At 39.8% G+C, this 24,185-nt stretch overlaps 1 protein-coding gene across 1 annotated transcript in view; it reads right to left on the bottom strand.

Annotated features, from left to right (window-relative positions):
- Positions 1-4,001: 4,001 nt before the first annotated feature.
- CIR1 (corepressor interacting with RBPJ, CIR1) overlaps positions 4,002-24,185 on the bottom strand; it is a 44,668-nt gene continuing 24,484 nt past the window's right edge. Inside the window, exons 8-10 of the mRNA XM_047869451.1 lie at positions 7,573-7,679; positions 6,379-6,464; positions 4,002-5,035 (exon numbers count right to left, since the gene is read on the bottom strand). Coding sequence (XP_047725407.1) covers positions 4,303-5,035; positions 6,379-6,464; positions 7,573-7,679 — 926 coding nt within the window. The 3' untranslated portion in view covers positions 4,002-4,302. The remainder of the gene's footprint in view (positions 5,036-6,378; positions 6,465-7,572; positions 7,680-24,185) is intronic.

Here is a 24,185-nt window from a genome sequence, read left to right as displayed (position 1 = left end):
TCATATATAAAAGAAATGCAAAGTGATGGGTGTCTTGCCCCCAGTCCATTTTCTGCTTGCAGGCTGCCGGCTGGAGGTGATATTTCCATTTTGCCCCAGGAGCGAGAGATTAGCGTCGGGGTCCTAAAGCGCCCTCTTCACCTGTGGAGCCGAGCGACGAGAGAAAGGCACTCGCTTTCCCAACCACCGAAGGCGAGTTCACCCTCCGATCTTCGTAGGAGACACGCGCCGGAGGCCGAGCGAGGTTAGGCGGGAACTGGCGGGCGAGGGCGCGCGGCGGTCCCAGCGGCCGGTCCCCAGGGCACAGCTCCCTCGGCCGGCAGCCTGGCAGAGTGGCCCGGGAATTTCTTCTGGGCAGGTTAGGGCCACAGGCGGGGGCGGGGACCGGTGCTGCGGGCTAACCCGGACCCCTTCCCGTTATACTTAGTGGGTGAGGAGTCCAGCGGCCTCTTGACGCGGGAGACCCATCTTCCAGGAAGGAGACACGTGCCCCCTAATTCTGCGCCTTATAGTTGGGCTTGAGATGCGATCAGAAGGTTGCCAGATGCATGTCTAGAAGGAAATCACCAAGCACAGTACACTGGGGTGGTCGCCTCTGGGATGGGCAGGGCAACCCCAGCCCAGGACTCACTCCGTCCCCCTTCCGGCTTCCTTTGGCTTTAGGGCGAAGTCTGCACTGGTCAACACCCGAGGCCCCGGACCTCCCCTTCTCCACCCGCTCGGGGAGGCCTTGGAGCCGACGGGACTGGGGGGTTTCCGAGTCTACGAGTGGCGAGTGGCGGGGAGGGGGGGGGGGAAGGCGGCTCATTGGCAGTTTGGGCCGGAGTGCGGGTTTCTTCTCATTATAAGCAGCTCCTGACTTTCATCCCGCACCTCGCTGTATTTCTTACTGTTACGTTCGGAGGGATGCTAAGTGTGGCGTGAAGGGAGGAGAAAGGCGGGAGGTGATGAAGAGTCATTCTCAGCTTCCTTTTCTGTCAGCAGGAGCCGGGTTTTAGGAGCCACGGCAGGAGAACTCTCAGTTGCCATCCTTCGCACTCCCTGACCTTAGAGTTCCCTCCGTCTTATTTGTCTCTCACAACTTTTAAAGAGCATTTCTTTTTGATCAAAACCAACCTCCCCCCCCCCCCAAAAAAAAAAAAACCCGCTCCCAAGGCCTGCGTGCCTTTAAGGAGTGGCAACTACCAAGGTTTTCTAAAAAAAGCTTGCTGAAGATCCTTCAGCTGCTGCTGCTAGAATGTAGCTTTCTCCCTGATCTTAAGCACAGGCTGGGGGAGGGCGGGGAGGGGAGGTGGCCTTACTGAGCTGAGTCCCCCAGCGACTTCAGCCAGCCATTTGGCCCAATGGTCATTAGGTAAGGAGGGGAGTGAAATGGCTCAGGTGGATTCTGAAATCTTTGAGCTTCGATGTAAAGCAGATGAAATGCTCGGTAATTAAAGCTGGGAAACGCGGGCTCCCAGCAGCATGGCCTGATCTGCTTCCCTATCAGCAAGCAGTCTCGTGGAAGAACAGCAAGAGAGGTCTCTCCAAGCCTTACCGATAAAAAGCTTTCTTCAGCTTAAAACCCTAGGACTCAAAACAAGATTTCTACTCCACACTGCAAGGTAAGAGACCTGCCACCATGCTGCAGCAACCTCTGCCCATTTTCGCACATTTGTTAAGTGAAATTAGGGCCAACTCACCACACAGACATCCGGATAAACAAATGCGTCCCAACCTAGTAACCCGAGCTTTCCTGGCCATTTGTAAATCGACAGCACCTCCTACAGGAATTAATTTGCTATCGTGTTAAATTATGTTAAATGTTAGGCTAGGGAAAGGGGCGGGGGGAAGTGAGGGTGCCCCAGAGCTTGCTCCCGTGTTCCTCAAGTGCAGTCTGAGGCCCATGGACAAATGTCACTAGGCATACCCAGATTGCTTTACAAGAGCTTCTCTAGGAAGGCTGAGAATGACCAATATAACCACACTTTTCTTGTGGTTTTCTAAAATATGTCATTGTGGAGGGCTTGTTTGGGTTCTTGGATCATAGATTTCTTAAATGGGGAGGACTCTTCCTTGGCTCTCAGTACTGAGGGGAGTCTCCACACCTACAACTAGATGGCCTTTTTATTATGGTGTTTACCTCTGTTTTCTACCTTGTATTTCAAAAGCAAAAGTAGAATTAGATGTAGTAACATTTTTTAGTTTAAAAAATCACTTTCAATTCCTTAAACCCTTATCATTATGAGTACGCAGAGCAAGGGAGCCTCTTTAAAGCTACCATGTGAGGACTGTACGTGAAAATCCCTTCCTTCGGTTTCTGCCTTTTGCAAAGTTGGAATGCTAGCCCCTTGTGGGCTGTCTAGCACCCTTGGGTGACCAAAGCTGAAGGTCAAGTAGCAAACCAACATCCTCCATAATCACACAGGAACTTTTTGTACCATTAGATGGGTAAGAGTACTGGGGCTATTGGTAGTACGTGATAGTTTCTCAGTCTTAACAATGAAGGATAATCAAACCAGAGATGAAAAAAAAATTTCTCGTGGCCACTTTTTTTTTTTCATGGCCACTTATGAAGTTAAAAGTGGATCACGCTCTTGTGAAAGTCAAATGAAAGAAGTGTAAGAAATGACAATGTATTTCTTTAATTCACTTTTAATTACAGGATGCATTTCAACATTTCTCTTCATAAACACTGTATTGGTTCAGAAACCCTTTGAGACAGTTAAGTGTTGCATAGGTTTTGACATTATAAAAATTAGAAAGTCTAAAAAGGCATAAGATAGAAAATAATCAGTGCAACACTGATGAACTCAAGGTGTAAATTAGCAGTCTTTATCAATTTCAAATGCATGCTTTTTTTTTTTTTTAATGAAGGAAAGGGATCTTTGAGGTGCGCTAAGTTATTAAAGAATAGTGTAAAAGGAATTCAAGTTCTGCCCTTACCTCCAATTCTCTTAAAAATCTAAAAAATCGAAGGGTTGCTTTATGCCTTTAGTTTCTTCTAAACCAAAGGACACCTGTGTATGTGTATATGCATGACAAAGGCTTATATATCAGACTAAATGCAGTGGTTTTTAACTCCTTTCAAACAGACTTATGGAATTTATGAAATCATGACCGTCAACCCTCAGAACCACGCAAACCAACCAACCCTTGCATTGTATTAAATGACCCGTGTCTTTTCAAATGCGGAACCTTGGTAACAGAAATGCCTTGTCCGCGATGCTGTAGTACATGTTTTTTGGAATTGCAGGTTACTTGCAATTTGTACCAAGTAATGTTTTCTATAGTTTTCCTTTACCATATTCTTTGAAACACAAGGGAAAATGTGCAGCTACATTTAAATATGCCTTATATACCTATACTCATGAAAAACTATTAATACCTATACTCATGTAAACTATTTAATAGTTTACAATAGTCCATTAATGACATTACGCAAATGCTGTAGCCTTTAAGGTTGCTAATCAGTTTAAAGTAGGGAGTTTCTCTGGTGGGCCCAATCTAATCACCAGGGTCCTCAAAGGTGGGAGAGGGATGCACATGGCGAAGCGATGACAGGTGAGGACTTCACTTCACCCTTGTCAGCTCCGAAGATGGAAGGAGGGGCCAGGGGCCAAGGAATGCAGCTGTGCTCCAGAAACTGGAGATAAGCAAGCGAACGGATTTTCTTCTAGAGCCTACAGAAGGAATCAATCCTGCCGACACCTTGATTTTAGCCCAGGGAGACACAGTTCAGACTTCTGATCTCCAGAACTGTACAATGCATCTATGTTGTTTGAAGTGTGAGGTAATCTGTTCTGGCAACAGAGAAAACTAGGGTGTCATCCAAGCGTAAATCGGTAGAACAGAACACCTGAAGGGAGTTTAAATGTCTCAAGGAAATAGTGATCACGTCCACTACTGAATTCATACTAGAGAATTTCAACAATGATTATACTTTGCTTCAAGTAAATTCAAATCTTAAAAGTAAAAATTTGAACAGAAAGAAAAAAGTAACGAAAATTAAACTGTACCCATTCAGTGTATTGCCATTCTTTTAATGATGTTTCAGAAAAAAGAAAATGCCACAGAGTTATAGGGGTTTTTATCTAGTAGAGGGCACAAGAGACATTTCTCCACAGAAAATATTTTTACAGCCCCAAAAGAGATTACTTGCAAATATTTGCAAAGTTCACTCCTATAGGACTCATGTGGTTTTTGTATTTGATATGCCAGTTTTCAGGGATGGAAAATTAAAACAAAGCTTTTTCATTAGAAAGACAATAGTATGTAATTTAGCCCTTGCCACAGGTATTTAATAAGTGAGCAGAGATATTTTTATTCCCAGGTAATTGTCACATACAGTCTCTCTTTAGTCTCTCTACTTCTGCTTCGTTCCCTTTGCGTCACTCCGGCACGCTTATCTCCTGGGTTCTCCCTGTGCAGTTTTCCTCCTCTGTAGACATCTGTGCCGTGGCTTCTGGGGCCATTTCTTCCATCCTGCTCTTCACTGGGACTGCGCTGTGGCCGTTTTCTTATTTCTCTTTGCTGGTAACTACCGTGACTTCTGCTCCGGCTTCTCCTACCCCTCTCGTCCCTGCTCTGACTCCTGCTGCTCCTCTCGTTTCTTGCAGATCTTCTCTTCTCTGGGCTCCGGTTATGGCTCCTGGACTTTCTGTCGGAATCAGCATGGCTCCATTTGCTATTCTCTCTAGAACTCTCTTGTTTTAAAAACCTAGGCTTTTCCTTGGCTTTGTCCTTGTTATGGTGGTTGCTAGAAAGTTCTTCATAAAGTTTTCTCTTCTTAGACTTGTCCTTCTCTTCAGAATCACTGTTGCTATTCCCCGAACACTTATTTTTCTTTCTTTTCTTCTTTTGTATTTTTCTTTCTTTGCTGTCACTCTCACTGCTGCTTTCTGAAGTCTCACTGGAGGAGGAGGAGGAGGAGGAAGAGGAGGAGGAGGGAGATTTATTTTTATGTTTTCTGTGTTTACTTCTGCTCTTCTGAAGCTTTTTCTTTTTTCTGTCTTTTTTCTTTTTCTTTTTTTTCTTCTCAAGTCGATCCAATTTCCTATTATTGGGAAAATCGTAATAACATACTATGTAAAAATAGTTCTCTTGATGACAAATATAAAATTTTAAATAGACAATATATTTTCCTAGGTACTATTTAAAGTGGGACTCAAATATAAATGTATACTTTATTAAATGACAAATAATTTTCTTCCTTTTAAATTACTCAAGTCACACATAAAATTAAATGCATTAAGCCAATTATCTCACTATTCTTTCCTCAATAGCAATGACTATTAAAAAAAATTCTTACTGATTCAGATTTTGAAATTATATAGCACTCTAAATAAATGGACATCCTGACCTCAAGAAAGCTTTATAAAACATTAGCTACATGCTAATGTAAATTTAAATATATAGCTATAATCAGATGAAAAATTAATTATATGTTGTACAATTTAAAAAAAAAAAGGGTTTTTTTAATGTTTATTTTTGAGAGGGAAAGAGACTGTGAGCAGGGGAGGGGCAGAGAGACAGAAGGAGACACAGAATCTGAAGCAGGCTACAGGCTCCGAGCTGTCAGCACAGAGCCTGATGCTGGGCTCGAACCCACAAACCACAAGATCATGACTTTAGCCGAAGTCAGACACTTAACCGATTGAGCCACCCAGGCGCCCCAATGTTGTACTATATTAAAGTATGGAAATAATTAATCAACATTGCGTTATCAAAATTGAAGGGCATATTTTCCAGGAATTCTAAAAAAGAATACACTTTACATTTTTTGGATTCCTTTCTTCTTATATAAAATAATCACATACTGGTTTTCAACAACTGTTTAGGACAATTCTATTAAGGCATTCTGAATTTCTGAAGAGTACTTCACATTCTCAGAAGAGTAACTTGTTCTGGTGCTTGAGTTACTCTAAAATAAAAATGTCTTCACTGGGTTCTGTCCAGCCATTCTCAAAACTCCACAAACTGAAACATCATGAGCTCCCTCTATTGGACTCAGCAGGCATTTCTTGGATTCTTTAATCCAGAGGTAGTCTGTTTAACTAAGATTCATATTTAAACATTTTTCAGCATTCCTCATAAAAAATCACAAAAATAGTAATACATGACCCATAATACTTTGTAAGAACTGTATGCAAAGATATATACAAATCTAGTACAAAAAGTAAAACCTACAAATAAATCTACTTCCAAACTAAATGTTCTGGAAAGTACAATGATTTTGTGGTATATTCTGAGTATATAATCTTATGCTCATTTTCATGTTACTGAAAGAAAGACAAAATTGTATTACTATAGCTGAGGAATAAATCAGTAGATAGGATGCATAGGACGAAATATAAGAAAAAAATAGTTGAATCCATTAAATATACACTGTTTAATTACCTGAGAAGTTTCTGTTTTTGTTTGGTTGTTAGTGATTTTAAAAATTCGACTTCCGGATCTTCTTCACCCTCACTTGCAACATATTCCTGAGTCAACAGAGACATCATTAAATTGCTAGACTGCAAGACAAATTAGTTATCAGACGGGAAAGAAAGCATAAAGAAATTCTGTCAAACCCATACTAGAGACGAGTATGACATTCTGGATTGAGAAGTGGAGGGGGGATTAAAAATTTTCTTATAATCTCCTGTCAAGGAGGATCATAATACATCAAGAGGTTAAGATAACTGCTTGGTCAGCATTAACAAACTTTATCAGAAAGCGGAAGATAGAGAAACACAAATAAAACGTTTATAACATGGTTTCTGCTCTCTATCTCTTGAGTTTGAATTTAAACACATAAGAGTTTAAACTATTTTATTTTTAATTTAATGGAATGTTAAAACCAAGACGATCATGAACTTTATAGGAAGGTCAAAACATCCATAATGTTAGCATTTATAAATTCAACAGTACATTATCAAATATATGGTTATCAAATACACACCAATATACCAAACAGAACAAGTATATGATGATACAGGTTCTATGAACAGTCCCTAGCAGTGTTTGCAAAGTAATCTGCCGCTTTTCAGAGTACCACAAGATTATGCCAATGGGAGTGTGGGTTTTAGTGTCAGTTTTATCTCTAGACAGCCACATGAGCCACAAGGGCAATCAATCACTTAACTTCTCTGGGCTCCACTTTCCTCCTTAAATAAAATACTTTGCATTAAAATATCCACAACCCTTCAAACGCAACCATTTTCTGGATCTATGTACAGTTCAATAAATTAAGTTTAAAATATTTTCTATAATTTTAGGAGTTTGCTTCTATACATTTCTTCCTATTGGTTCTATTTAATGTAAGTTAGCAGGAAGTAAAAAATAACCTTATCACCAGTTCAGTTAGAGACTTAAACCACATAAACCTAGAGGAGCAGTTTCATTTATTAAAAATATAGGTTTAAAAACAATTTCTCATTTAGGTTAAAATAATAAAGAATCAAAATCCAAGTACATTTTAGGCATCTTCTTTGCTCTATCTTGCTTTCCTATGGATATATGCATATTGGAAAACAGTAAGTAGCAATTCACAAGCAATCACATTTAGATTTATAGACATTTTCAGCTTACCGATAAAAAGATCATTACCTGTGATGGATCATTTGCGGTCAAGTTTCTCCCCAGTACATTTCGTTTCAGTGCAAACCCACTGTTTCTCATCTCCGCTATTAGCTCCGAGGGGTGCATCGATGGCCCTGTTCACAAAAATCGCAGTTTGAATGTATCATTTATATCTCTCTACCTTTTTTGGACTCCACAGTAGGAATGCAGTTGAAGCTTTGTTAAGTAAAATCACAGCTAAATCAACTCAATAATCTTCTGCTGAGCAAATAATCAGATATGATTTTCTAAAACAGCAGTCTGGAGATTCAGAATAGAAAATAATTGCATTTTTCTTTACGTGCTAGGGGATTCTCTTCTTATGTAACTTTGTCACACTGAAAAGATACGTTTAGATGTTATCTGCTTGGCAGTCTTTAGTACAAAATCAAAGGAAAATGGTAAAAAACTGCAATTAAACTTTAATAGTTATTCTCTCAGTAAGAATTCAATTTAAAAAAGATACTTTTATTTTATTTTATTTTTTTTTTAATTTTTTTTTTTTCAACGTTTATTTATTTTTGGGACAGAGAGAGACAGAGCATGAACGGGGGAGGGGCAGAGAGAGAGGGAGACACAGAATCAGAAACAAGCTCCAGGCTCTGAGCCATCAGCCCAGAGCCCGACGCGGGGCTCGAACTCACGGACCGCAAGATCGTGACCTGGCTGAAGTCGGACGCTTAACCGACTGCGCCACCCAGGCGCCCCTAAAAAAGATACTTTTAAAGGTACATGAGCAATCTATTATTCGAGTTTCTAATTCAAAATTCCTCATCCTCATTTATCAAATATCAATACTGAATACACTGCCATATGGTTTGCTAATTATCACCACACACACACGTGCACACACGTACATACACACATGCTACAGATAACTACAAAGCACTAATTAATCTTCCATATATAGATATATATGCTCAGAGTTTGAAATTTCTAGTTATAAGTTTGGGGTTGGTGACAAGCAATTTTAGGCTGGCGATAGATGTCTATATGTTACATTTTTCACAAGCTGCTGTTTCTACTTTTGCAAAATCCCAATTTGAAAAGCAAACTCCTTTTTGTTTATATACTAAAAATAGGTATGGACTAAAGACAGATACAATTAAAAAGTAATTTTTTTAAGAAAACGTTGGTGTCCTTCCCTCAAACATTATTAGATTTACCATATGGAAGGAGAGACCCTTTCCTCATTCTTTCGTATATTTCAGTTTCACTTTGTTTTCCCTGCAGTAGCAAATAACAACTTTTCATAGAAGCTATTTAAAGTTTCTGGCCTAAATCATCAATTTACTTTTTTCTTTTCTTTTTCCCTTTTTTTTTTTTTTTTGAGAGAGAGAGAGAGAGAGTGCACGTGAGTGGGGCAGAAGGGCAGAGGGAGAGAGAGAATCCCAAGCAGGTTCCACACTCAGCACAGAGCTCAACGTGAGGTTCAGTCTCACAACACTGGGATCATGACCTGAGCCGAAATCAAGAGTTGACGCTCAACTGATCCACCCAGGCGCCCCAGAATCCTTTATACTTTCTTAAATGAACTAACTGGGTGATCTATCCAGAATATAAGGAAGAATAAAGACAGTTCCTGCTAACAAGCAATTCATAAGGGAGGGTGGGGGACAGAGAAACTTCAGAAATGGATTCTCTAGTTCATTGATTAAATATTTCACCTATTTTTCTTTTCACTGCTTTGTTGGTCTTTTACCAGTTATCTGCACGTTCACCTATACGTTAGCATGGAAGACAAAAAACAATAAAATTCAAATCCGCTCACTTGTCAATAGCATCTGTGGTAAAAAGTTAGGTGGGTTACTATTTGTTACTGGGCTCTACAGGCTTTACACCATTCTATTCACATTACCAAGAACAACTGAAAATAGAACACAATTTTATAAAGTAGAAAATATGTTTTCTGAAGCGTCAAAGCTCCATTTCCTTGTTAACAATTTTTTAAGATGTCAAATGAATTCAGAAAGCAAACATGCTAAGGATTAGGATAAAAGCTACTTCGGTAAGGGGCCGAAGGGTTTGGCCATTATGATGAGAGGTTACTAATTTCATCAAAACACGGGTGCTCTCAGGAAGTTTTTAAAAACACGCTTTTTATATTTTCATTACAGTGCTTCCAACTACTCCAAGAAAATGATCTCTCTTTAGCCTGTCTGACAGATTGTGAGACCAACATTACTCTTGTAGCGTCTATATTTTTCCAAATCCTCAAGCGAACTCTGGGTAGTACATATGCTTGGCATACACTTCCACACTAAAGACTGTAAATACTTAGGGAACCACCTGACAAACAGTATTCAATAAACAGTAACAATTATTATTTTTGCCAGTAGCTATAAAAATGTTTATGATTATTTTATTATATAGTCTTCATGATTTAAAAAACGCTTTTAGAGTAGTATTTTTCAAAATCCAGTCTTATTCATATATTCTTATACTCAAACCTTTTTCTATCATCAAAAGTTCCGGGTTAGGGGCGCCTGGGTGGCGCAGTCGGTTAAGCGTCCGACTTCAGCCAGGTCACGATCTCGCGGTCCGTGAGTTTGAGCCCCGCGTCGGACTCTGGGCTCATGGCTCAGAGCCTGGAGCCTGTTTCCGATTCTGTGTCTCCCTCTCTCTCTGCCCCTCCCCTGTTCATGCTCTGTCTCTCTCTGTCCCAAAAATAAATAAACGTTGAAAAAAAAAATTTTTTTTTAAAAAGTTCCGGGTTAGAAGATGTGACAAGTCAGGTTCAATTAAGGTATATTTAGCAAGGTATCTTTATACTTTCCCATTATTGTGACAGTGGCTATGAAGAGTTAACTTGATAGACATGACTCCAGCTCTCTGAGAACTCAATGTTTAGTTGATATCCTAGATTATATAGGTATGTTGAAAAAACAGATTTTACAATATATTCCAATGCAAAATGACTATTCTCATGTATAGTGCCTAATGATTATTATTTTTTACATTCCATGTTTCAGAGAAGAGGCGTTAAAGATTCACACCATAAGTTTATTTACAAACATATTATGTTGAATTCAAGAGTTTGATCCATTTGTCAAAGACACTGCATCTCTTAAAATACTCCCTTTCACATCTGTGTAATGGATTAATTAAAATGTCCTTATTTTGTAAGCAGTTGGTGTCCTACTATAAAAAAAGGTGCAGCAAATCCAGATCCAAAGTACAGGGTCATCGTAATTAGTAACCGCCACTTGTTTTCCACTGAAAATGGCAAATTGGTCCGTGGGCCCTCCTAGTAGTGGCTTCTAGGGACCACGGACGTTGCGAACCTCGGGCGCTCTGTCCCAACAGCACTGGTGGAAGTTTGGCGCCGACACCCAAGGCTACAGAGAGGGCAGCACCACCCAAGTCCTCCTTTTTTACCACCTTGCTCTCTGGTGTCTGTGCCTTAACAGTTTAAACTACAACTGGAATCGGGGCCCACGAATGTTTGGTTTGCTCTTAAATTTGCTATGGTTGAATAACTCTAGAGAATTCAGGAAGAGGACATTTGTTTTAAAATGTAGATTTGTGAGGACTCCCTTCTAGATCACTTCACTCAGGCTGGGTCAAGCCTCCAGAGCATGAAAACCGACGTTCCAACTTCGAAAAGCAGGTCCACTGATGAAAACTGTTTTACATTTTGCAAACTTTCTCTGCTGTGACACAGGTAAGCATCAGAATACTGATTGTGACTACGGTATTCAGTTTCATGTCCTGATTAGACCTAGACTATTTTCTACTAGAAAAATACCGTGGGGTCAGTGTCTCAGGGGGAAAAAAAAATCCCCAGAAGGCAAATTAGGTTGTACAAAATTATGTTTGGACAGGGGCTAATCTATTCATTAAGAGCATTCATTTTTATAGAACTCAGCAAAAGTAACGGGAGGTAAGAAATGTTGCGTAGTAAAATGCATGTTTTATTGGAGGACACTAAAAAGTCCTGGCTATGAGAAAGGCCCCATCACCAACTTCACCGTTAGACAGCAGTCCCAGCTGACGCCCACAAACAGCTCAGCAGGAAGCTGAATGTCGAAGGCAGACACACTTGTGTCTCACTGCTAGCACGAGGTCAATCTGCTCTTCCCAAGAACAGATGTATCTTCCTTTCCAAGTTCCTCATTCCTTTTGAAATGAAACATTACCCTCTACAATTTCATGGTATTCAGCGGGAGAAGGGAGGGCACTGACCTGCAGTTTAGGGAAGGCTGCATGAGAAATGCCTTTTCCTTCTCCCCCAAAATTTAACACAATACCTTATGGGATGTACTGTTTGCTGCAAGTGTCTGCTATTCCTAAAATGAAAATAGTTTTGTTTGCTATTAAAGTGGTGAGCACTCACGGTTTATGAGATTGAGCCACGTTGGGCTTTGTGCTCACAGTGCAGGGCCTGCTTGGGATTCTCTCTTTTCCGCTATCTCTGCCCCTCCCCTGCACTTGCTCAAATCCTCTCTCACAATAAATAAACGTAAAAAAATTTTTTTAAGTGATCAATTTTTCCCTTTTCATTGTGGATTTGTATTTAACCTTATACGGTAAAAAATTTCAAACCTAGAGAGTATAATGTAATGAACCTAATGTACTCCTTAGCTTCAACAATGATATTTTGCCATTCTTACTTTATGACCTCCAACTTCCTGTGTTTCTTTTTTGATAGAGTTATTGACAGAGTATTTGACAGATCCAGCTTTTGATAGAGATGAAATCTCAGATATCACTTTGGTATTTAATCACTAACAAACAAGGAGTATTTCTTAAAAATAAAACCCTAACACCTTTTACACCTGTCCATGCTGACAGTTTTAAAATATCATCGGATATCCAGTCACCATTCAGATTGTCCCAACAGTATCTTTTCACAGTTGGTTTGTCCAGATTAGGATCCAAACAAGGTCCTCACACTGCATCTAGTTCATATATCTCTTAAATCTCACTATCTTTTTTAAGGCTTATTTATTTATTTTGAGAGAGCAAGTGCGAGTGGGGGGAGGGGCAGAAAGAGAAAGAAAAAATCCCAAGCAGGCTCCACACTGTCAGCGCAGAGCCCAACGTGGGGCTCCAACTCACGAACCGTGAGATCATGAACGGAGACAAAATCAAGAGTCGGATGCCTAACCAACTGAGCCACCTGAGAGCCCCTCTCTCTCTTTTTATTTTAAGTAATTAGTTTTAGATAGGCTCCATGCCCAATGTGGGACTTGAACTCACAACTCTGAGACTGAAAGTTACATGCTCTACCAACTGAGCCAGCCAGGAGCCCCTCTTTTCCCTCTTTAGAAACTGAGGTATAAGTGACACATACCTTAAGTCAGTTTTCATCTAAAAATAGCCCCGCTATTCGTTTGCTGAAGAAACTGGGTTATTTGTCCTGCAGAGTATGCCACATTCTGGATAGTGATGTCATTTAATATGTTCTTCTAGTCTTTGTATTTCCTGTAAGTTGGTAGTTAGATCTACGGGCTTATTATTAAGTTATTCTGGCATGTTATACCATATACTTAGGAGGATTACATAGCAAGTCTTCTTACGTTTGGACTTGAGAAAAATGACACTTGAAAACACACCCATTTCTGGCCAGTGAACTAGACTGAGGACAAAAGGCTGAGACTTCAACCTAGAACGTTTTGCTGTTGCTACGTAGTAATAGTGGAGGGGGCAGAACCTGAAAAATGTGCGTTTTAAAATAAACTCCCAAATATGACCACAAATTAAATATGTTATGATTCTTATTTCCATGGGAGTACACCCTTTTTTTCCGTCTTTCTTCCTTGAAATTAAATCGACTGAATCTAGTAAAAAAGCCACTCCTTGTTACTAAGGGTAAAAAGGCCACACAGAGACACTGGTTATAGAACACGACGGGGAGATCTGTGTCTAGTGGGAATTATCAAGAATCGTATACATATGATTCCTAATATTACCTAACCTTTTTGCCTTTAAGAAAGCGTATAGAAAGTTATCTTTAAAAAAGACTCAAAAAGGGGGCACAGTGGGAACATGCAGCACAAGTCCCAGGGAAAAAGTGAACAAAGCTATTAATAAAGTGTGTGGGTGATTTTTATTTATATAGATGAGAATGTTTTACGTATGATTTTCCAAAGGTTATGCAAGAACCAATTGTACCGAATTGTAATAAAACTGCTCCATACTGGGAATTTTCCTGAAACACTGCCAGTGCAGCTTAGTGGAGGCTGGAAACAAAAGTGTTTCTTATTGCCCTTATCTCAAGTTCATACTGAAGACAGCTAATTTGATCTCTATTAAAACATACAATGTAAAGGAAAAATGAAGCATTTCATTTTAATCTATGTGTCTGGAAAATACATAAAAATAAGGAAAGATAAAACTGCCCTTATTGTATGCTAGTAAAGAACACTATTAAAAATAAAAAAACTTTCCCTTACAGAATCAATAGAGTTACAAATATATGACTTACATTTGATTGTATCTTCAAACTTCTATCTTCAACTTAATTTATATGCAAATATTTTAGTGATGATACTTGCGGTGATAAAGTGAATTCACAGTCCATAGGGGACTGAGAAAAGTCATTTGTGTTGTGATGAACATGAGATAATAGAAGTTAGCACTACGTTTTAGTTAAGAATATGAATGCTCTCCTGGGGGTGCCTGGGTGGCTCAGTTGGTTGAGTACCCGACTCTTGATTTCAGCTCAGGTCACGATCCCAGGGATGTGGGATGGAGCCCCTCATCAGGCTCCTCACTGAGTGTGGAGTCTGTTTAAGATGTTCTCTCTGTGTCTCTATCTCTCTCCCTCCCTCTCCTTCCTCTCTCTCCCCTGCCCCCCCCCCCACTCTCTCCCTTTCTCTCAAAAACAACAAAAAACAAAGAACATGATTGCTCCTGAGAGAATATGACAGCTCTTAAACATTATTCATCTATGAACCTGAGTCAAAGAAGTCAGACACAAAAAATACATACCGTATGATTCTATTTACACGAAGTTCATGAACAGGCAAAACTAACGTGCGAGATTAGAAAATAGAACAGCGGTTGTGGGTGGAGGAGGCTGACCAGTAGGGGAGAGAGGGTATGTTCTAGGTTATGGTAATATTCAAGCTCTGAATCTTGCTTGTCAGAGACATTGGTTACAGGGGTGTACGTATTTGTCAAACTCTATACGACCAGTATATTGTACTTTTTTTTTTTTAACTTTATTTATTTTGAGAGAGAGAAAGAGAGAGAGAGAGCAAGAGTGGAAGAAGGGCAAAGAGAGAGGAAGAGAGAGAGAATCCCAAGCAGGCTCTGCACTGTCAACACAGAGCCCGACGTGGGGTCTGAACACACCAGCTGCAAGTTCATGACCTGAGCCGAAGTCAAGAGTTGGAGGCTCAACCGATTAAGCCACCCAGGCAGCCTGACCAGTACATTTTACTTTATAAAATAGTTACACATGATATTTTAAATCAGTCAACAATAATTACTCAACGACTATGCTAGATGCTCACCACATTTCTGTATTACATCTCCTTCTAACTATGGAGGGAACCTGGCATAAGGAATTTCAGCTTATTCCTCCCTAGTATATAACTTAGAAAGTGATTTAAAAATCAGTATGTAGGGGCGCCTGGGTGGCTCAGTCGGTTAAGCAGCCGACTTCGGCTCAGGTCATGATCTCGCGGTCCGTGAGTTCGAGCCCCGCGTCGGGCTCTGCGCTGACAGCTCAGAGCCTGGAGCCTGTTTTGGATTCTGTGTCTCCCTCTATCTGACCCTCCCCCGTTCATGCTCTGTCTCTCTGTGTCTCAAAAATAAATAAACGTTAAAAAAATTTTTTTTAAATCAGTATGTATTACTGAGAGCTTATTATTTTATTCTGTTAGCATTTTAGAGAGTGGAGAACTTAGTTTTTACTTTCAAGCTTCTAATCTTTTTTGGAAAATCAGTTCATATCAAAGAACAGGAAAAATATGAATTGTAAATGTATGTTATAAGATATATTCAGAGAAGATGATAAGCAGTGATGTTTATATAGTTAGCAAAACCTTTTCATTCAGTCACTCACTAAACTATTATTTCTAAAGTATTATTTACTAAGCATGTACACGGTGCAAGGCATTAGGGACACAAAGATAAAGAAGATACAGTCCCTAATTCAGAAAAGCTTGTATTTTCCAGGAAAGAGTAAGAAGCTGAATTTGATTTTCGAACTCTCATACGATTTAGGAAAAGGTAAAAAGTGGGGCATTCTAAGTGAGCGTAACACGATGAAGGTTGTTAACTTCATTAAGTTTGATTTGCGTAGAATTAATATTTACTAACTGGACTATATTTCATTCATTTTCCTTTTCCAGGTACTCATTAATTCATTTCCTTTACTTGAAGCTGGCAGACTTTGAGTAGATGGAACGATGTTAATAGGAAGAATCGTGTAAAAGGGAGTTATGACTGTGATCTGAGAATCATAATACCCCTTGGAGATTATGGAGAAGTGTAGCCCCCACTACCCCACACGTGACTTTAACACAGAGCAGAGTAATTTACTGACAGAACAGGATTACATTTAATTTGCTAATGACAGTGGAATTTCAAGGCCTAGCCACTGTAACAACAAATTTAAGCACTGAATTATAATAGTGCTTATAAATAGTTAGAAATGATGTAACCATTGGTAACCACTTAAAATAGCCAAAATTTAAAGTACTAATCAAGAGTACCACTTTGACATTTGGAGCACCATAACTTGACAAGTTTTACTGAATTATAGCTCTTTAAAAGGTCGGGGCGCCTGGGTGGCACAGTCGGTTAAGCGTCCGACTTCAGCCAGGTCACGATCTCACGGTCTGTGAGTTCGAGCCCCGCGTCAGGCTCTGGGCTGATGGCTCAGAGCCTGGAGCCTGTTTCCGATTCTGTGTCTCCCTCTCTCTCTGCCCCTCCCCCGTTCATGCTCTGTCTCTCTCTGTCCCAAAAATAAATAAACGTTGAAAAAAAAATAAAAAAAAAATAAAAGGTCAACACTTCTTGTCAGCTACTTGGCTTCCACCTGCATTAAAAACAAACACAAAAAACCTAGTCCCTGACTGATTAACTAGACAAAGGAAAGAGATGATCCATCACTTCTTTATTTTGAGGTCAATCCTTTATTTATTAGTTTTAATATCTGCCTATTTTAAGAGTTTAGCTTTTTTTTTTCTTTTTTTTAAATAGGCCCCACACCCAACATGGGGCTCGAAGTCATGAACCTGAGATCAAGAGTTGCATGTTCTACTGACTGAGCCAGCCAAGCGTCCCCAGGAGGTTAGCTTTTTTTTTTTTTTTTTTTTTAATTTTTTTTATTTTTGGGACAGAGAGAGACAGAGCATGAACGGGGGAGGGGCACAGAGAGAGGGAGACACAGAATTGGAAGCAGGCTCCAGGCTCTGAGCCATCAGCCCAGAGCCCGACGCGGGGCTCGAACTCACGGACCGTGAGATCGTGACCTGGCTGAAGTCGGACGCTTAACCGACTGCGCCACCCAGGCGCCCCGGAGGTTAGCTTTAATGAGAATCCGGTAACACAAATATTTTTTCTGCAGAAAATACTTTTTCTCCAGAATTATGCTGGAAAATTAAACAAAAATTGTGCCATCAGATGTAGGTCTATCCCAGTAGCTGTGCTGGTAGGATTCAACTTCTTCCAAGGAGTTGTTAAGGGAACTCCATAATAGATTCAGGGAGATTTGCCAGATGGGCAACTGAGTTTATCATCTTTCTTTCTATGGGAAGTCCCTCTAGCATGCTGCTAGATGTCTTTCTAGCGAAGCTTGTGATCAGACCATTATTTTGTTACATTTCCCATACATGTCCTCAAGCAACAAAATGTTGTCAACATAGCAGGCTGATTAAAAGACGGAGAAGTAGCACGTGGAAGCTGTGTTGCAGGAAACTTCCATCAGAGTGACCGCTGAGTGTGACATTCTTCAAGGAAACTAAATCAAGTTAGGTAAGGAAGAGTGTTCATAGGCAAACCTTTGCAATAAGTGTAAAATGATGCTTTCCTCAATTTAAGCTATTTCTTTAAAAAAAATTTTTTTTTAAGTTTATTTATTTTTGACAGAGACAGAGTGTGAGCACGAGCTGGGGAGGTGCAGAGAGAGAGAGGGAAACATAGAATCGGAAGCAGGCTCCAAGCTGTCAGCACACAGCCTGATGCGGGGCTTGAACTCATGAACCGTGAGATCATGACCTGGGCCAAAGTCGGACGCTTAACCGACTGAGCCACCCAGGCGTCCCAATTTAAGCTATTTCTTCATTTTCATATTGTTACACATGAAAGGCTATGGCATACACAAGAGTGGATAGAGACACAGGAAACGTTAACGTCATGTTAGCCATTTGTGGTGTGGCTGGTTCTCAGACTTACGTGTTACAAAGAAAACAGAAATTCTGTCTGTGTCAAAACTATTTGAATTTGAATTTTGAATTTGAAATTGATTTTTATTAAAAATGTGAAATTTGCATATTTATGGAGTCCGTTGTAAACATTTAAAAAAGTGTATCTAAGTTAAAAAATGGCAAAGTAACTTTAAATATATAGCAACTTAAGCCTGAAACACCAAAATTGTACTAAGTAATTCGTACAATATGAAACTAATGTTAACAAATGTGGACTCAATGTTTATTCACTTTTATGTTGCTTTTACAACTTTTGGATTTTCATCCAATATATAAAAAGCTTGAAAGTCCTCCTATCCTTACAACAACAAAAAGCTGACAAAACTGAAAATCAACCAATCTTAGCAGTATTAAAGAATTGAGACCACAGGATAGGACATTATCCCCAAAACAGGAGAGACAAGCGGTACAGACAATCACAGTTTAACAGGACCAGAAACCACCAATGGAGTCAGGAACTACTAGGAATCCTTAAAAGGGTAACATACTGTTGTTGGAGACTATGCAAGGACTAGCTTGAGAACTAAAAACTCCTGGGGGCCCAACCTTCATAGGGCCCCCACACTTTCATGAGTTTTACTTCCTGAAGCCGCTACACTTCTCACTATCAAAGAACTATCAAAGAACAATCTCCTTGTATTTACCTTCCAACAGTAAGAAGGGAAAAATAACCAGTCTGAAATATGTCCACAGCATTTGTTGTCCTAAACATATGCTTACCCTCAAGGGAAACTATTTTACCAAAACCTAACCTACATGGGGAAAAAGGCGGGGGGCGGGGGGGGGGGGGGGAAGTGGAGAAAAAAAGCTGAGAAGCACCTGTGAAGGTTACAGCTCAGGGGCACACATGCTAACTAAAAGAATGAGGCTTAGGGGCACCTGACTGGCTCAGTTGGTTGGAGTAGTCTTTTTTTTTTTTATTAAAAAAACACTTTTTTAAAATGTTTTTGACAGAGAGAGAGAGGGAGAGAGAGAGAGAGAGAGACAGAGCATGAGTGGGGGAGGGGCAGAGAGAGAGGGAGACCCAGAATTTGAAGCAGACTCCAGGCTCTGAGCACACAGCCCGATGCGGGTCCCGAACTCATGGAGTGCGAGATCATGACCTGAGCCGAAGTCAGACGCTCAACCGACTGAGCTACCCAGGCGCTCCAGGTTGGAGTAGTCTTGATCTTGGGGTCATGAGTTCAAGCTTCACACTGGACTCAATTAAAGGAAATGCTAGAAATAAAAAAAACACTAACAGAAATGAAGAATGCCTTTGATGAGCTCATCAGCAGACTCAACATGGACGTCCATCAGTGAGCTTTAAGGTATATCAATAGGAACTTCCCAAACAGAAAGCAAAGGCAAAGAAAATGAAAAAAATAAAACCAGAATATTAAAAAACTGTGTGGGGGGGTGGCGGCGCCTAGGTGGCTCAGTCGGTTAAGCGTCTGACTTCAGCTCAGGTCATGATCTCGTGGCTTGTGAGTTCGAGCCCCATGTCAGGCTCTGTGCTGACAGCTCAGAGCCTGGAGCCTGCTTCTGATTCTGTCTCCCTATCTCTCTGCTCCTCCCCTGTTCACTCTCTCTCTCTCTTTCAAAAATTAATAAACATTAAAAACAAAAACAAAAAAAAAACTGTGGGACAATTACAAAAGGTGCAACATATGCACAACAGGAATACCAGAAGGAGAAGGGAGGAGAGAAAAGAACAGAAGAAATATTTGAAGTAATAATGGATGAGAGCTCCCAAGACTAATGACAGACAACAAACCACACATTCAGGAAGCTCAGAGATCACCAAGCATGATAAATACCAAAAAACCTACACTTAGGCATATCATACTCAAACTGCAGAAAATCAAAGACAAAGAGAAAAACTTGAAAGATGTCAGAGGGCAAAAAACTCTTACCTAGTTAGGAACAAAGATAAAATTACATCATACTTCTCTTAAAAAACCATGGGAGCAACAGGAGAGTGGAGTGAACTATTTGAAGTGTTGAAAGATAATCCTACCAACACTAAATTCTGTATCCAGAGCAACTGTCCTTCAAAAGTGAAGGAGAAATAAAGACTTCCTTAGACAAACAAAAACTGAGGAATTTGTCACCAGCAGACCTGCCTTGCAAGAAAAATTAAAAGAAGTTCTTCAGAGAGAAGGAAAATGACAATGATCAGAAATTTGGATCTACATAATGAAAGAGCACTTGAAAAGGAATAAATGGAAGATAAAATATTATCTTAAGAATAAGAGTGGCGCCTGGGTGGCTCAGTCGGTTGCACGTTCTACTTTGGCTCAGGTCATGATCTCATGGTTCATGAGTTCAAGCCCCACGTCAGGCTCTGTGCCTGGAGCCTTCCTCAGATTCTGTGTCTCCCACTCACACTCTGTCTCTCTCTCTCTCAAAAATAATTAAATATTTTTAAAAATTTAAGAGAAAGTGTCTTTTGTTTATAGTTTATTTGAGAGAGTGAGAGAGAGAGAGAGAGAGAGAGAGAGAGTGCATGTGCATGAGTGGGGGAAGAGCAGAGTAGGGGAGGAGAGAGAATCCCAAGCAGGCTCCTCTGTGCTGTCAGCACAGAGCCCGACATGGGACTCAATTCCACAAACCATAACATCATGACCTGGCTGAAATCAACAGTCAGACACTTATCTGACTGAGCCATCCAGGCGCCCCTAACAGATAACATCTTGTTTGGAATGATAATAGCAAGGATATACTAGATGATTATAGTTTATGAGTAAAGGTATGGCAGCAATGTTAAAAGGGACAGAGAAAAGGAATTGTGTTATATAACAGGAGCATTATATAAATGACCGTGCCTGGTCATGCCTGGTCTGGCTGGTTTATTCTGTTGTAAAGTACTGGTACTACTTGTGAAGTGGTACAGTGCTATTGAAAGTGGACTTAAATTAGTTGTAAATGCACATTGCAAGTTCTAGAGCAACCACTAAAATAAAAAAAAAAAGTACAATTGATATGCTGAGAGAAAATGGAATCACATAAGATGCTCGACTAAAAGCAGAAAAAGCAGAAGGCAAAAAAATAAAGAACAAGGGTAACAAATAGATAACAATTATAAATATAATTACATCAATAATAGACATATTATTACATATATATGACTCAATGATGGGTTGTCTAAAACTAACCCACAGTTTTTTTCTAATTTATTAAAGTAATTTCTATGCCCAATGTGGGGTGTGAACTCATGACCCCAAGATCAAGAGTTGCATGCTCTACTGACCTGAACCAGCCAGGCACCACAACACATCCACTTTAAATATCAAGACACAGGGGCACTTGGCTGGCTGTCAGTGGAGCATGAGACTCTTGATCTTGGGCTTGTGACTTTGAGCCCCACGTTGGATGTAGAGATTACTTAAAAAAAATTTTAAAAATCTTTACAGGGCACCTGGGTGGCTCAGTCGGTTAAGCATCCGACTTCAGCTCAGGTCATGATCTCACCATTCATGAGTTCGAGCCCCGCATCAGGTTTTGAGCCTGGAGCCTGCTTCAGATTCTGTGTCTCCCTCTCTCCACCCCTGCCCTGCTCACGCTGTCTCTCTCTCAAAAATAAGTAAACATTAAAGAATAAATAAATAACAACTATGTGAATGGAACTAGAGGGTATTATGCTAAGTGAAATTAGTCAGAGAAAGACAAGTATCATACAACTTTACTCATATGAGGACTTTAAGACACAGAACAGATGAACACAAGGGAAGGGAAGCAAAAATAATATAAAAACAAGGAGGGGGACAAAACATAAAAGACATGTAAATATGAAGAACAAACACAGTGTTATTGGAGGGGTTATAGGAGGGGGGATGGGCTAAATAGGTAAGGGGCATTAAGGAATCTATCCCTGAAATCATTGTTGCACTATATGCTAACTAACTTGGATGTAAATTAAAACTTTTTTTAAAAATCCAAAAATCAATCAATAAATAAAAAAGAAATCTTTAAACAAATAAAGACACAGACTAAAGTGATGGAGAAATATATATATACATACACACACACACACACTATATATGTATACACACTATATATATATATATATATATATATATATATATATACACACACTATATATACATAGTATATATATACACTATATATATATACACACTATACATACACACACACACACACACCATACTAGCACTAATAAAATAAAGCTGGAGTATCCATGTTAATTTCAGACAAAGCAAGTTTCAGACCAAGGAAATTTATCAACAATAAAGAGACAATGACACAATGAAAAAGGGTTTCATTCTCCGCAAGATACAACAATTCCTAATGTGTATGCATCTAACATTAGAGCATCAAAATATGAGGCAGAAACTGATAGAAATGTTTTCAGAAATAGACAAATCCACTATTATAGTTGGAGATTTCAATTCCCCTATATCAGAAACAGACAGATCCAGAGAGCAACAGAAGAAAATCAACATGATATAGTTGAATTAAATAGCATTATCAACTGGATCTGGTTGATATATATACAGTATTTTATCCAATACAGTACAAAGTATTGTATATATTGGATAAAGTATTCTGAACAGCAGAATATATATTCTTCTCAAGCTCATATGGAACATCACCAGGAGAGACCACATTCTGGGCTATAAAACACACCTTAACAAATGTAAAAGAACAGACATCATACAAACAATGCACTCAGGCCAAAACGGAATTAAACTAGAAATAATAAAGAAGAGTCAGAAAATCCCAAAGTATTTGGAGATTAAACAATACAGTTCTAAATGACACACGTGCTAAAGAAGTCTCAACAGAAATTTTAAAATATTTTGAACTAAATGAAAAAAAAATACAACTGCTGTGTAGTAAAGAACTTGGCTGTACTTTGTCCCCGGTTCCTGGGAAGGAGCCTCTATATCCTTGAAATTTCTTGAGTGATAGGAGTGTCTGTTATTTATAATGGGATCTGATAGTTTACATTATTGAGGTGACGTAGACAGGTTATGCTAAGGAGATGAGTCAGGATGGGCTGGCCACACCAGAAGGACGAACCATGTGAGTAGAGGGTTGGGGCTCTGATATTAGCTTGACCTCTGGAGAAGGGAGAGGAACTAGAGAGGAGTTCAACTATATGGTCAATGAGTCGATCAATCATGACCATATAATTAAACCCTAATAAAAACTCTGGCTTAGGTGAGCTTCCCTGGTTAACAATACTTTGTGTATAATTGATGTGTAAGGAGGTGACAAGCCTAGACTCCGTGGGAAAAGGACACTAGACGTTAAGTGTTTGGGGTGGGGGGGAGAAAGGCAATTGTAATTCTTTAAGTATTAAATTAACTAATTAATTAATTAGTTTACTTATTTTTGAGGGAGAGCATGCGGGTGCAAGCACAGCTCAATCTCACGACTGTGAGATCATGACCTGAGACTCATCATGACTGTGAGACTCATGATCTGAAATCAAGAGTCAGACACTTAACCAACCGAGCCACCTAGGTGCCTCTAAGTGTGAAATTTAAACGCAAACAAAATGATGTTAAATCTACCTTCTTTACTACATTTTGTAGGACTTCATTTATATGAAATGTCAAAAATAGGCAATCTACAAAAAAAGTAGAAAGTGGAGTAGTGGCTGCCTAGGGCTTGGGGGGACTAGGAGCTGGAGGGTAAGCGGCTGAGGGGTCCCTTTGGGGTAATGAAAATGTTTTCAACCTAACTGTGGTGATGGATGTACAACTTTTGTGAATATGCAAATTCAAAGCCATTGACTTGTACACTTTAAAGGGGTGATCTGTATGGTATGCAGATGTTAACTCAATAAAGCTGCTGAAAAAATACTTGATCAAGAAAAAGAAGGGGCGCCTGGGTGGCTCAGTCGGTTACGCGTCTGACTTCAGCTCAGCTCATGATTCCGCGATTCGTAGGTTCTAGCCCCACGTCGGGCTCTGTGCTGACAGCTCAGAGCCTGGAGCCTGCTTCAGATTCTGTGTCTCCCTTTCTCTCTGTCCCTCCCCACTCACATTCTGTCTCTCTCTCCTTCAAAAATAAATAAAACATAAGAAAGAAAGAAAGAAAGAAAGAAAGAAAGAAAGAAAGAAAGAAAAGGCAAGCAACAGATTGGGAAAAAGTATTTGCAAAAGACACATCTAGTAAAGGACCAAAATATACAAAGACATTGTCACGACACTGACAATGCCAAATGCTGGCAAGGATATGGATAACAGGAACTTTTGTTCATTG

The sequence above is a fragment of the Prionailurus viverrinus genome, chromosome C1, assembly GCF_022837055.1.
Source record: "Prionailurus viverrinus isolate Anna chromosome C1, UM_Priviv_1.0, whole genome shotgun sequence".
Classification (NCBI taxonomy): domain Eukaryota; kingdom Metazoa; phylum Chordata; class Mammalia; order Carnivora; family Felidae; genus Prionailurus; species Prionailurus viverrinus.
This window is presented reverse-complemented; position numbering and strand designations above follow the sequence as displayed.